This window comes from Bos grunniens, chromosome X (assembly GCF_055505025.1).
Source record: "Bos grunniens cultivar Pamir isolate PY7600 chromosome X, Bosgru_T2T1.0, whole genome shotgun sequence".
In the NCBI taxonomy this organism is placed as follows: Eukaryota; Metazoa; Chordata; class Mammalia; order Artiodactyla; family Bovidae; genus Bos; species Bos grunniens.
This window is the reverse complement of record NC_141194.1, coordinates 90,638,498-90,652,279: the sequence shown is the minus strand read 5'-3', so window position 1 is coordinate 90,652,279 and position 13,782 is coordinate 90,638,498. Positions and strand designations below refer to the sequence as shown.

Below are 13,782 nucleotides of genomic sequence, written 5' to 3'. Positions count from 1 at the left end.
TGCAAGAATAACTTCACCCTACTTTGCTTGGTTTACTGGGGGTTCCGCGTCGTCCCTACCCCTACCTCTCCACCTTTTCCTCTGGGAAAACAAACCGAGTGGCATTGGTGAATTGCGCGAGGGTTGGGCGGACGAAGCCAAAGTTTTATCCACCCCACCCCTGACCCCAAATGGCTTTCGCAATCCAGCACAGCCCCTTCCTCCAACCAGACATTTCGTCCAAGTTGGAAGCAGTCGATTAAACTACAAGTTGGAGTCATGGTTCCCCGAACAAGAGTATCCACTACCAGCACCACTCTCACGTGCACTCGCCCTAGTTTACTTCCACGCCCTGGCCCCAACCGCAGACCCGTGGGGCCACACCTACCCCCACGAGAGGCAACGTGAAACCTACTAGGGGGCGTCTGACTCCGGCGGGTACATTTTGAACTCGCGGAAGGCAACAAAACCGCTATATAAGGCGCGCAAGCCCCAGCATCTGCGCCAGAAGAGGTCCCGGCGCCAGAAGAGCACAGCTCGAGACCGCTGGTCCCAACTCGAGCCCAGATCCTCGGATCGCCTCACCCCCAGCGCAGAGTCTGCAGAAGCGCAGTCTTTCATCGACAGCAAAGCATGGACAGCAGCCACTTTGACATAGGATTCCACAACTTGGGAATCGGCGAGGACGAACTGCATGGTTAGTGCCTAGACGGCGATGGCAGGTGCTTCAGCAAATCCCAGAAAAGGAAGTTTCCCTGGGAAGGGCGGGTGGACGGGATACTGCATAGCAGCTCCTCCTCCAACACGGCCCCGACCCCCTCCAGCCCGCGCACCGTGGGCTCCAAGCCCGCCTGCCCCAGTCTCTCCCTTTTGCTTTCCTCTTTTTCCAGATGTGGAGCCTACCCTGATCTCAGAGGTTTTAAACGGAGTGGAAGATGAAACTCGGTCCTCACCTGAGCCCGGGGAAGCAGCTGCAGCCGCAGCCGCAAACTACTTTGGCGAGGCCGACTCCAACCTCCTGGACGACGAAAACCGCGAGGGCAACGAAAACCGTGCGGGCGACGAAAACCGTGCGGGCGACGAAAACCGTGCGGGCGACGAAAACCGTGCGGGCGACGAAAACCGTGAGGGCAACGGCGGCGATATTGAGCCCCCGCCGCAGCAGGAGGAGCCGGGCCCCCAGGCCGTCCAGGGGCCCCAGAATGCGGCAGTAAAGCCGCGCCGCTGCCGTACCGTTTTCACCCAGTTGCAGCTGCTGGAGCTGGAACGAGTTTTCCGCCGCGTTCAGTACCCCGACGTGTTTGCACGGTAAGTGGCTGGCTCCGGAGACGCCCAGTTCTTCGCTGGCCCGCGCGCCTTCCAGGACGCCTTAGGTTCTTTCCCAGGACCCTTCCCCCTCCTCTCCCGGGCCAAAAGCCACTTTGGAGGCTCGAGGGCGCCGGGTCTGCCCTAGCTCGCGGAGGTTGGGCCAAACCCTGCAGAGTTTGCAGGGGTGCAAGAGAGGGGCGGGACTAGGGTGGAACAAGTAAAGCAGGGCAGATTAATATTTATTTAATTTAAAATCTTGGTAATTTGCTCATCGTGGGGTTTTGCATGCATTTTTATATTTTAAATATTGCAGTAAAACTTTATCGTGATTACTCCGCTTTTTCCACGCCGTTTAAATTTTGTGCACGAGGAGAGCGCCTCCTAGCGCAGCGCCTCCTAGCGCTCACCCTGGTCTCTCGGCCCTGCCACGTGGAGCGCTGTTTCCAGGCTTTGACCGTTAAAAAGCCCGGGCCGGAGCCCCCTAGAGTACGAAGTGGTTGTTGCTCAGTCGTGTTGGACTCAGCGACCCCGTGGGGTGTAGCCCGCCAGGCTCCTCTGTCAATGGGATTCTCCAGGCAAGAATGCTGGAGTGGGTTACCATTTCCTTCTCCATAGAGTACGAAGGGGAAGGCCTATTCTGTCCCCATAGGAATGGGGCATCAGGACGAATCGGTGTTAGGTTTATGGGCGCCCTTAATGGTTCCATTGTATACGTCCTTCACCCTTGATTGCTTGGCTGATATGGCTTGAAGTTTCTCCATGAGAGTTCACCGCTCCCTTTTACAGTAAACAGAAATACTTGGGTTTAAAACGCCAATTTTTTGCGGGGGAAGGAGGGGATTGTCATTTTAGTTATTTTTACGGAGGGATCTCCGTAAAAGTGAAAAGATTTTCAAGTTAGTTCTCTGCTGTTGCACAAATGGAAAAATTAATTGAATCATTTTGAAGTAACAGGCACATTACCAGGAATTTTAATATGTATTCCCTTTTTATATTTTAATTAATGGGTGAGTTGTCCACGGGAAGACCCTAAGTAAACCATAAACCGTATTACAGAAAATTTTAATTTACAGAAATGTAAATGATATATTTTATCCAAAATTCCAAATACTGAATTTGCACTTTTCCCCCATCAGAGAGGACATTGCAAGACGTCTGAATTTGGCTGAAAGAAGAGTGCAGGTTAGTAAATCTTAATTTTAAGATTGGCCGGGCAGCCATTCTAAAACATGCTTTACATTTTGTCCTGAAAACTCTCAATTTGGTGTGCTTTGTTGTTTTTTCCATACAAACACACACAGGGAAAAAAGTAGAACACAGACCTCTCTCCTCTCTAAACACACACACACACAGAGGTTTTTTTTCCAGTAAATAAAGTTCATCTTCTAACACTGGCATCCTTTAGGGAGGCTGTTAGTATTCCCTAAAGGAATATTTCTATGTGACTCTACTGGGGCTCAGTCTCACCTGGGAAGCATTCACTTTAATACTCTGAAAAGCTAGGTTATAAGAAAGATCAACTGTACTCAGTTATTTAAAATACTTAAAACCTGGGCATAAGGTCTTAGCTAAAGGAGTGAATTACAAATATTAGACATTGGTGTGAGGGAATAATTCAAACACAGAGCATAGTACATGAGTAACTAACATATGTTTAGTTAAACTGAAACTGTCAAGGGGGTGGCTTAAAGTTCCAAATCCCAGTGCCTAATCCTCTTGCTGCTGTTTTAAAAAACAGCAGTACTGGAGTGGGTTGCCATTGCCTTCTCCTATATGTATGGATATAGACATATATATATGGATTAGATATATGTGTATGAATATATGTATAAATATGTATGAATATATATGTATGGATATATATGTATATCTATATATACACATATATCAGATGGCTTAGTTGTTTTGCCCTATAGCACGAGTGTGAGTTCAGGGCTTCCCTGGTGGCTCAGCCATAAAAAGCCGATAGTTGGGTTCGATCCCTGGATTGGGAAGATCCCTGGCAAAGGAAATGGCAACACACTCCAGTATTCTTGCCAGGAAAATCCCATGGACAGAGGAGCTTGGTGGGCTATAGTCCATGGAATCACAAAAGAGTCAGACATGCTGCTGCTGCTGCTAAGTCGCTTCAGTCGTGTCCGAGTCTGTGCGACCCCAGAGACAGCAGCCCACCAGGCTCCCCCGTCCCTGGGATTCTCCAGGCAAGAACACTGGAGTGGGTTGCCATTTTCTTCTCCAGTGCATGAAAGTGAAAAGTGAAAGTGAAGTCACTCAGTCGTGTCAGACACTTAGCGACCCCATGGACTGCAGCCCACCAGGCTCCTCCATCCATGGGACTCTCCAGGCAAGAGTGCTGGAGTGGGGTGCCATTGCCTTCTCCGAATGAGACATGACTTAGCCATTAAACAACAACATATGTGAGCACAGTGATGGAAATACACTGTGCATCTGTCAGTGGTGTGCAGAAAAGCAGACCACCGGATGCTGGCATCCTAATGCCACGGGCTGGACCAACTTCAGGCCTGGTCTCAAAACGAATCTGACAGACAAGGTAAGCCCAGAGGAAAAGTTTGCTGAATTGTTTTTCCTCATCCTTCGGTTTACATAGTCCTCTCAATGGATTTCTGAAGGGAACATGAGCCAGAAAACACAAGTAAGGAAAAATATAATGTTCTTGTATATTTCCAAATACTGCAGCATGATTTCCCCCAAGAAACTTAATAGATGCTTCCCCTACCCATCTTGTGCAAGTATGACAGATCTGCTTAATGAAACCAGTATTGAGAATATGGACCTAATATTGGCCCATACTAAAATTTGCCATCCATGAGATTTTGGCTATGTTTAGGGAGATTAGACCCCAGGTACATTCGAATCCCTCAAGAATGAGCTTTATTACAGTGGCCTTCTTCAGACTATATTTGCATGTAGTAGAAGGACACCTAATCCTAAAATGGGAGAGAGAAAAGACAGCTTAAAACTTGCAGTTTGGGAAGGTCCAAAATAATTAAATACAGGGTAAACCCCATCACTTGCTATGCTAATAGAAAAGTAAAGTCTAATTGATAACTTGTTTGTTTGTTAATGATTGGTAAGCATTTAGAGAGGAGCCTCTTTTGTGACCCTTGTCCCCACAGGACTGGACATGATTAGACCTTCCTGCCTTAGGGATGAGTGATAGGATTGGGGTCTCCTGGTTAAGGAGTAGAGCTGGCAGGACCTCGGGTACCCTAACACTGTGGGTAAACAGTGGCTCTTGTCTGGCATCCTGAAACTGAAGCTAGAACCAAATAAGCTGCCCTTGTCCTGAACCCAGGAAGGTTTGGAGGGTAGGGCAGATTGGAGCATGCAAAATTGACAGTGATGACAACAGAGTACTTAGTATCTTATCTGCAGAAAAGGATTTGGGGTTTAGTGAATTTTGGTTTAGTTAAGCTAAAATTTCCTTAACACTAACAGCTAAAATATCAAGTCAGTGACCAGGACTTAAGCAACTCTCGTGTTGCTGAAGCAACAAGCAAGACAAGCCACACAAAGTCCCTGGGCCTCCCATGATCGAGCCTCCATTGACATAGCATCTGTTCCCAGGCATGGACATTAACAGCAGGGACCCGGTGCAATTCATCAATTAGGCCTGCATCTAAGACTTGAAAAAAATTCATTAAGGAATGTTAAAAATGACAGACAATTCAATGTGCCAAAGTCTGGACTAGGCTTGGCTCACTAAGGATTAACTGAGGGACGTGAGCTGTTTACTTTCCTAACAGAGTTTAGCAATAAGGAAATAGCTTCTGCTTCGGCAGTGTAAAATCTCAATGGCAGATTTGCATGGTGGGTGTTTTCTAGTATGACATTAACTGTTCAGTATACTAAAGCCATCTCTTTTTTTCCCTCTGATTGAAGGTTTGGTTTCAAAACCGAAGGGCCAAATGGAGAAGATACCAGAGGGCACTGATGTTTAGAAATGTGCACCCTGCTGCCTTGGGCCACCCTATGGGGGTATTCTTTAATGGGCCCTATCATGTATTCCAGCCTGGATGGAGATATGTTCCTGCAGTGCCACGTCCAGGCCTGCCCCCTGGGGTACCCCCACCACCTGTGCTGCCCGCACCTCTGCCACCCAGGCCATGGAGGATGCCTTTCCCACAGCCGGTGCCTGTGCCTCACTATGCTATGGCCCCTGTAGGTTTGGCATGGGCCCCTATCGGTCATTTTGTAGGCCCCCGTTTCTGAATATGTTATTCATGCAGTTTTCCAAAGGGTGTTTCTGCTACATATACGTTGTGCACAAAAAATAAGAAACCTGTTAAATGTGTAAAATGAGTGCCAGTTGTTTCGGGAGGGCACATGACGTTTCCAATAAAGATAAAATAAGGAATATATCGATTGTGTCAAATGGGCTAAGTGGGTGTGTGTATGGGAATTGCTGCTGCTGCTGCTAAGTCACTTCAGTCGTGTCCGAGTCTGTGCGACCCCATAGATGGCAGCCCACCAGGCTCCCCCGTCCCTGGGATTCTCCAGGCAAGAACACTGGAGTGGGTTGCCATTGCCTTCTCCAATGCATGAAAGTGAAAAGTGAAAGTGAAGTTGCTCAGTTGTGTCCGACTCTTGACAATGCAATTCAAACAGAAGGTCAAAGATGCTTCCTTCCATAATGTAATGGGTCTAAGTCACTATAATAGGTTAGGCACATCAGAGTCCTCCCAGTGCCTGTAGCGGGTTTACACTGACCACATGTTCTCCCCCCAACTCCATCCGTACCCTTCCCCTTTGTACATATGCAGGATGGGAAGGTATGAGCCGTTAGTGAGGTACAGTGTGTTTTCAGATGGGGACATCTTCTATTAAAGGAGCTCAATAGCCATGGACAGAGAAGCCTGGCAGGCTACAGTGCATGGAGTCACAGAGCAAGACATTCTGTGTATTCTTGCTATTCTTGTGCCTTATATAGAGGTTTTGTTGCCTTCCGCGAGTTCAAAATGTACCCGCTGGAGTCAGACGCCCCCTAGTAGGTTTCACGTTGCCTCTCGTGGGGGTAGGTGTGGCCCCACGGGTCTGCGGTTGGGGCCAGGGCGTGGAAGTAAACTAGGGCGAGTGCACGTGAGAGTGGTGCTGGTAGTGGATACTCTTGTTCGGGGAACCATGACTCCAACTTGTAGTTTAATCGACTGCTTCCAACTTGGACGAAATGTCTGGTTGGAGGAAGGGGCTGTGCTGGATTGCGAGAGCCATTTGGGGTCAGGGGTGGGGTGGATAAAACTTTGGCTTCGTCCGCCCAACCCTCGCGCAATTCACCAATGCCACTCGGTTTGTTTTCCCAGAGGAAAAGGTGGAGAGGTAGGGGTAGGGACGACGCGGAACCCCCAGCAAACCAAGCAAAGTAGGGTGAAGTTATTCTTGCATTGGGCTCTGAGCAGAAGTTGGAGGAATGGATGGGACTATATGATTCTGCTCCATTCGCGCGCAAAATCCGCAAAGTCCAAGAATCTGGCTGGTGGTTAGAACGAAATGATAAGCTTGGAGGCTGTTTGCCCGTGTTTTTTTGTTTTTTTTTTTTTTTTTTTTTGCACGGGGTTTTTGAAATCAGATCCCACCGTGCATTTCGGGAGCTGGAGTTTACTGTTTGAGTTTGCAACATAGTCCAGGTGCTCAGATGCAAGCTGCAGGATGTCCCACACGCCTCTTATGCAAGCTCCAATGACTTCAGATTTTTAGTAATGAACCCACGACAGAGTTCAAGTGTAAAAGCCTGCCGAGTGCTTAGTGTATCCAAGAATGCCTGTGCTGCACGGGCCCCTTCCACCAGCTCCTGGCGCAGGCAACATTTGCTGTGTTAGGTTGCTGCGCATCTTAAGGAACCCCGCTTTGCAGGCGCCTAAAGCGCGCCTAATTCCGGGGCGGTACTGTATACCTGGCAGAAGTGCAGGCATTCCCCACTACCATTTCCGCTCCTCTTCTCTCCCTCCATTTATCTAGAATTATACTACTGATCTGTTTTCCCTACGGATGTGTCAAATAAATTAAAAGGGGCCAAGCCACGAATGAAGACTCTGGTTCTTCGGCCAAGAAGTATTTGCAGGTGTCCCAGGACGTTTTAACGTCCTTCATGTTATAAGAATCACTTCTTTGGGACTTCCCTGGCCGTCCAGTAGTTGACTCCGTGCTGCCACTGTAGCGGGCACAGGTTCCACTCCTGGTCGGGGAAGTAAGATCAGAAGATTCCCACAAGCCGCTTAGCGTGGCAAAAAAAAAAAAAAAAATCACTTCTTTAAAAAACGAGTCCCGTGATAATCACAGCATCGTGATTATCTGGATCGTGAAGATCTTTTTTGTACAGTTCTTCTGTGTATTCTTGCCATCTCTTCTTAATATCTTCTGCTTCTGTTAGGTCCATACCATTTCTGTCCTTTATCGAGCCCATCTTTGCATGAAATGTTACTTTGGTATCTCTGATTTTCTTGAAGAGATCCCTAGTCTTTCCCATTCTGTTGTTTTCCTCTATTTCTTTGCATTGATCACTGAAGAAGGCTTTCTTATCTCTTCTTGCTATTCTTTGGAACTCTGCATTCAGATGTTTGTATCTTTCCTTTTCTCCTTTCCTTTTCGCTTCTCTTCTTTTCACAGATATTTGTAAGGCCTCCCCAGACAGCCATTTTGCTTTTTTGCATTTCTTTTCCATGGGGATGGTCTTGATCCCTGTCTCCTGTACAATATCAGGAACCTCATTCCATAGTTCATCAGGCACTCTACCTATCAGATCTAGGCCCTTAAATCTGTTTCTCACTTCCACTGTATAATCATAAGGGATTTGATTTAGGTCATACCTGAATGGTCTAGTGGTTTTCCCTACTTTCTTCAATTTAAGTCTGAATTTGTCAATAAGGAGTTCATGGTCTGAGCCACAGTCAGCTCCTGGTCTTGTTTTTGCTGACTGTATGGAGCTTCTCCATCTTTGGCTGCAAAGAATATAATCAGTCTGATTTCGGTGTTGACCATCTGGTGATGTCCATGTATAGAGTCTTCTCTTGTGTTGTTGGAAGAGGGTGTTTGTTATGACCAGTGCATTTTCTTGGCAAAACTCTATTAGTCTTTGCCCTGCTTCATTCCATAGTCCAAGGCCAAATTTGCCTGTTACTCCAGGTGTTTCTTGACTTGTCCAATACTTTTCATTCCTTTCTTCCTTCCCTTCACATATACAGATACCAAACATCAGTAAAGGGGTTGTATCAAATGTGAGACTCCTGCAGCAAGGAGGTCATCGCTACTGTAGAGGCCCCAGCCCCTGTTCGGAGTGAGGGACATCCAGGATGTGACAGTGCATGCCCATTGCCATCTTCACCCAATGATTTTGAAACAACCATCTTCATTTCTCATTTTTGCCCCCTTTCCTTCTTGTTAAACAACAGGTTCCTCAATGCTTTAAGTCCTCTTGGAACTACAGGGTCTGTAAAAATCAAAGCTCCAGGACCCCATAGAGCCTTGCCATCCCAAGACTCAAATAGTACCCAGGGTACAGATCCTACAGTTCACTCTCAGATCCAGTCTGACAAACAGACAGGACATTTTTTCATCTCAGTCTGCCTGGAAGAAGCAAAAAAGTAAATACCTATTCCCATAAGCAGAGGTCTTCAAAAGACAAATATACTATTTTAAAAAACATATATATTTCTTCCAGGTGCCAGATGATTTAAAGAAGAATGGTGGGATGGGGGCAGAAGAATATGCAAAATGTTTCTGGGTATGATAGGTTCCCCTCAGTCTAGGTTTTAAAAAGGAGAGGTCTTTTAAAATAATCTCACAAAGAACATCCTCTTAAGTGCATTTCAAAAATCTCCAAAGCATAGATCAGAAATTACTTATCCTAATATAAGAAAGGGGCTTCCCTGGTAGCTCAGACTGTAAAGAATCCACTTGCAATGAAATTATTTTGATGTATTAAAAATTATTAGAAATTGACTATGGGCTAATCATTTCATTTACCTGAGACAGATGGTATGTAAAGACCTATAAAGGTGGCAGCTTTGGCTGACAGGTTTTTTAAAATAATTTTATTTCTTTATTTTTGGCTGTGCTGGTTTTTCATTGCTGCACAGGCTTTTCTCTAGTTGCAGAGAGCAGGGGGCTACTCTTTTGTGGTGCACAGGCTTCTCATTGTGGTGGCTTCTGTTGTGCGGAGTATGGGGTCTAGGGCAGGCGGGTTTCAGTAGTTGCAGCACAGGGGCTCAGTAGTTAAGGCTCCTGGGCTCTAGAGAACAAGCCCAATAGTTGTGGCACAGGGCTTAATTTCTCTGTAGCATGGGGGATCCTCCCAATTCAAGGATCGAACCTGTGTCTCCCACATTGGCAGGCAGATTCTTTACCACTGAGTCACCAGGGAAGCCCCGGGCTGACAAGTTTTAAAAACATAATCTCAAAAGATGTGTAAGAGTTTCAGCATTTTACAGTAATAATTCTGGATGTGCTCTTTCTAAAGTTATTTCACACTGATAAACACATGACAACTTCCACAATAGTCATTTTCATGGTCAAATTAAGCAGGGAGAAGGTATGAGATATTTGTGGGAAAAGAAAGTTTGTGTTTTTTTTTTAAATTAGAATTAGATTTATGTAAACTGGATCTTGTTTCAAACAAATCTAGTCAAAACCTTGGAGGTCCAACTTGGTAGAGCCTAAGAATCAAAATCTCAGCCATCCTTCAGACTACAAGTACTTAGGGAAAGTGGGCACAGTAGGGAAAGACTAGGAATAATTATTTGGTTGAGAATACAAGGATCTTCCTTGAGATTGGTGTGAAAACTGCCTTTTTCAACAAAGAGTTAACATTGCTGTGAGTGCATTTTTTTAAAGGAGAACAGAGTTTAATCTAAATTGTTTTCAAAAGAACAATTGGGCCTTTGCTTGAATTCCTAACATAGGGTAATATGCCTAAAGTGGGCATGCTCTGAGCACATATGTATATTCTGTTTTCCCACTCAGACATTTAGTGCCAGTATGACTCTCAGAATTGATGAAAACCTGAAAGTAAAATGATCATGTAAAATACAAGAATTCTTCCCTGTATTTTCTGATTGGTAGATCCTACTTTGTCTAATTTGAGTCCTGTAACCCAGAGCCTTCTATTGATGGAAGTGGAGAAATTGGTATAAAGTGGTACATATGTATACTACCATGTATAAAATAGATAGCTAGCGGGAAGCTGCTATATAACACAGGGAGCCCAGCTTGGCACTCTGTGATAACCTAGAGGGATGGGATCGGAGGGGGCAGGGAGACTCAAGAGGGAGGGGATATATATATATATATATATATATATATATATATATATATATATATATGCTGTGCTGTGCTTAGTCACTCAGTTGTGTCTGACTCTTTGGGACCCCATGGACTGTAGCCTGCAGGGTTCCTCTGACCATGGGGATTCTCCAGGCAAGAATACTGGAGTGGGTGGCCATGCCTTCCTCCAGGAGATCTTCCCAACCCAGGGATTAAACCCAGGTCTCTTGCAATGCAGGCAGATTCTTTACCAGCTGGGCCACCTGGGAATCTCCAGATACATATATGTGTGTGCGTGTGTGTGTGTATGGCTGATTCATGCTGTTGTACAGCAGAAACCAACACTGCATTGTAAAGCAATTTTCCTCCAATTAAAAAACAAATTTAAAAAGTGTCTAATAAAATACAGAAAAAATGAACTGGTACATAGACAGGGATTCTCAAACCTTGAGTGGACGGACACTTGCTGGAGGCAAATCATGTCACAATGTAACCCTCATCACATACCTCCTTCCTAAGAATGCTGCACAAAATTATCATTTGGGGATTCATTTGAGGTTTTCCTCATGCTCCTTCCCAACTAGTCAAGGGAAGAGAACATCCCAAAGAGAATGAACCCTTACCTCAGATAGTTCCTCTTCTTAGCGGATACTTTCTCATTTTCTTTTAATATACATCCACACAAGGTCACATTAATTTGCCAAATGAGACAAACATTCACAAGTCATGCAGTCAAAAGACAGTGATGTTTATAGTTTCCTTCACTGTGCCAAAGCTTTTAGTTTAATTGGACCCATTTGTTTATTTTTGTTTTTATTTCCATTACTCTGGGAGGTGGGTCATGGAGGATCTTGTTGTGATTTATGTCAAAGAGTGTTCTGCCTATGTTTTCCTCTAAGAGGTTTATACTTTCTGGTCTTACATTAGGTCTTTAATTCATTTTGAATTTATTTTTGTGTACAGTGTTAGGAAGTGTTCTAATTTCATTTGTTTGCACATAGCTGTCCAATTTTCCCAGCACCACTTGTTGAAGAGACTATCTTTTCTCCATTGTATATCCTTGCTTCCTTTGTCAAAGATAAGCTACCCATAGGTGTGCAGGTTTATCTCTGGGCTTTCTATCTTGTTCCATTGGTCTGTATTTCTGTTTTTGTGCCACTACCGTATTTTGTCTTGATGACTATAGCTTTGTAGTATAGTTTGAAGTCAGGAAGGTTGATTCCTCCAGCTCCATTCTTCTTTCTCAAGATTACTTTGACTATTCAGGGTCTTTTGTGTTTCCATACAAATTGTGAAATTTTTTGTTCCAGTTCCGTGAAAAATATCATTGGTAGTTTTTTATAAATAAGGTGAAAAGACAATCCTCAGAATGGGAGAAAATAACAGCAAAGAAACAACTGACAAAGGATTAATCTCCAAAGTATGCAAGCAGCTTATGAAGCTCAATACCAGAGAAACAACCCAATCAAAAATTGGGCAGAATACCTAAACAGACATTTCTCCAAAGAAGACATACAGATGGCTGGCTAATAAACATATGAAAAGATGCTCAACATCACTCATTATCAGAGAAATGCAAATCAAAACTACAACGAGTTATCACCTTCACCAGTCAGAATGGCCATCATCAATAAATCTACAAACAATAAATGCTGGAAAGGGTGTGGAAAAAAGGGAACCCTCTTGCACTCTTGGTGGAAATGCAGATTGATTCAGCCACTACAGAGAATAATATAGAGATTTCTTTAAAAACTAAGAATAAAACTACCATATAACCCAGCTATGCCACCACTGGGCATATACCCTGAGAAAACCGTAATTGAAACATGTACCCCAATGTTCATTACAGCACTATTTACGATAGATAGGACATGGAAGCAACCTAGATGTCCATCAACAGTTGAATGGATAAAGATGTTGTGGTATATATACACAATAGAATAGTACTCAGCCATTAAAAGGAATGCATTTGACTCATTTCTAATAAGGTGGATAAATCTAGAGCCTATTATACAAAGTGAAGTAAGTCACTTATACAAAGTCACTTATACAAAGAGAAAGACAAGCAATGTATATTAATGTATATCTAGCATACATATCGGAGAAGGCAATGGCACCCAACTCCAGTACTCTTGCCTGGAAAATCCCATGGACAGAAGAGCCCGGTAGGCTGCAGTCCATGGAGTCGATGAGGGTCGGACACGACTGAGCGACTTCACTTTCACTTTTCACTTTCATGCATTGGAGAAGGAAATGGCAACCCACAACAGTGTTCTTGCCTGGAGAAACCCAGGGACGGGGGAGCCTGGTGGGCTGCCGTCTATGGGGCCACACAGAGTCGGACACGACTGAAGCAACTTAGCAGCAGCAGCAGCATACATATGGAAGCTAGAAAGATGGTACTGATGAACCTATTTGCAGGACAGCAATGCAGACACAGATAGAGAGAACAGACTTTGGAGACGGTAGTGGGGGTGAGGCAAGGTGAGGGTGGGACAAACTGAGATAGTAGCATTGAAAGACAGAGAAGGCAATGGCATCCCACTCCAGTACTCTTGCCTGGAAAATCCCATGGACCGAGGAGTCTGGTAGGCTGCAGTCCATGGGGTCAAGAAGAGTTAGACACATCTGAGCGACTTCACTTTCACTTTTCACTGTCATGCATTGGAGAAGGAACTGGCAACCTACAACAGTGTTCTTGCCTGGAGAATCCTGTAGACAGAGGAGCCTGATGGGCTGCTGTCTATGGGGTCGCACAGAGTCAGACATGACTGAAGCGACTTAGCATGCATCCATGCATTGGAGAAGGAAGTGGCAACCCATTCCAGTGTTCTTGCCTGGAGAGTCCCAGGGATGGAGGAGCCTGGTGGGCTGCTGTCTATGGGGTTGCACAGAGTCGGACACAACTGAAGTGACTTAGCAGCAGCAGCATTGAAAGACATATATTAATATATGTAAAATTAGTCAGTGGAAATTTGCTGTATGATGCAGAGAGCTCAAATCTCGTGTTCTGTGACAACCTAGAGGGATGGGATGGGGTGGGAAGTGGGAGGGAGATTTAGGAAGGAGAGGACATATGTATACCTATGGCTGATTCATTTTGATATATGGCAGAAACCAACACAATATTGTAAAGCAATTATACTCCAACTAAAAATACATATATATTTTTAAAAAGACAGTGATGACAGTCATTCCATGCCCCTCTTCCCAACTGAG

The 13,782-nt window shown here is 44.9% G+C and overlaps 1 protein-coding gene across 2 annotated transcripts; it reads left to right on the top strand.

Annotated features, from left to right (window-relative positions):
• The first annotated feature begins 482 nt into the window (after positions 1-482).
• Positions 483-5,669, top strand: ESX1 (ESX homeobox 1). Of its 2 annotated transcripts, XM_086387973.1 has the most exons (4): positions 489-676; positions 870-1,287; positions 2,424-2,469; positions 5,191-5,669. In XM_086387973.1, the coding sequence occupies exons 1-4, from the start codon at positions 613-615 to the stop codon at positions 5,518-5,520; spliced, it is 858 nt and encodes a 285-aa protein (XP_086244099.1). In that variant the 5' UTR covers positions 489-612; the 3' UTR covers positions 5,521-5,669. The 2 variants fall into 2 exon arrangements, with proteins under 2 accessions (XP_086244098.1, XP_086244099.1); XM_086387972.1 differs by having other exon boundaries at positions 483-1,287.
• Positions 5,670-13,782: the final 8,113 nt, after the last annotated feature.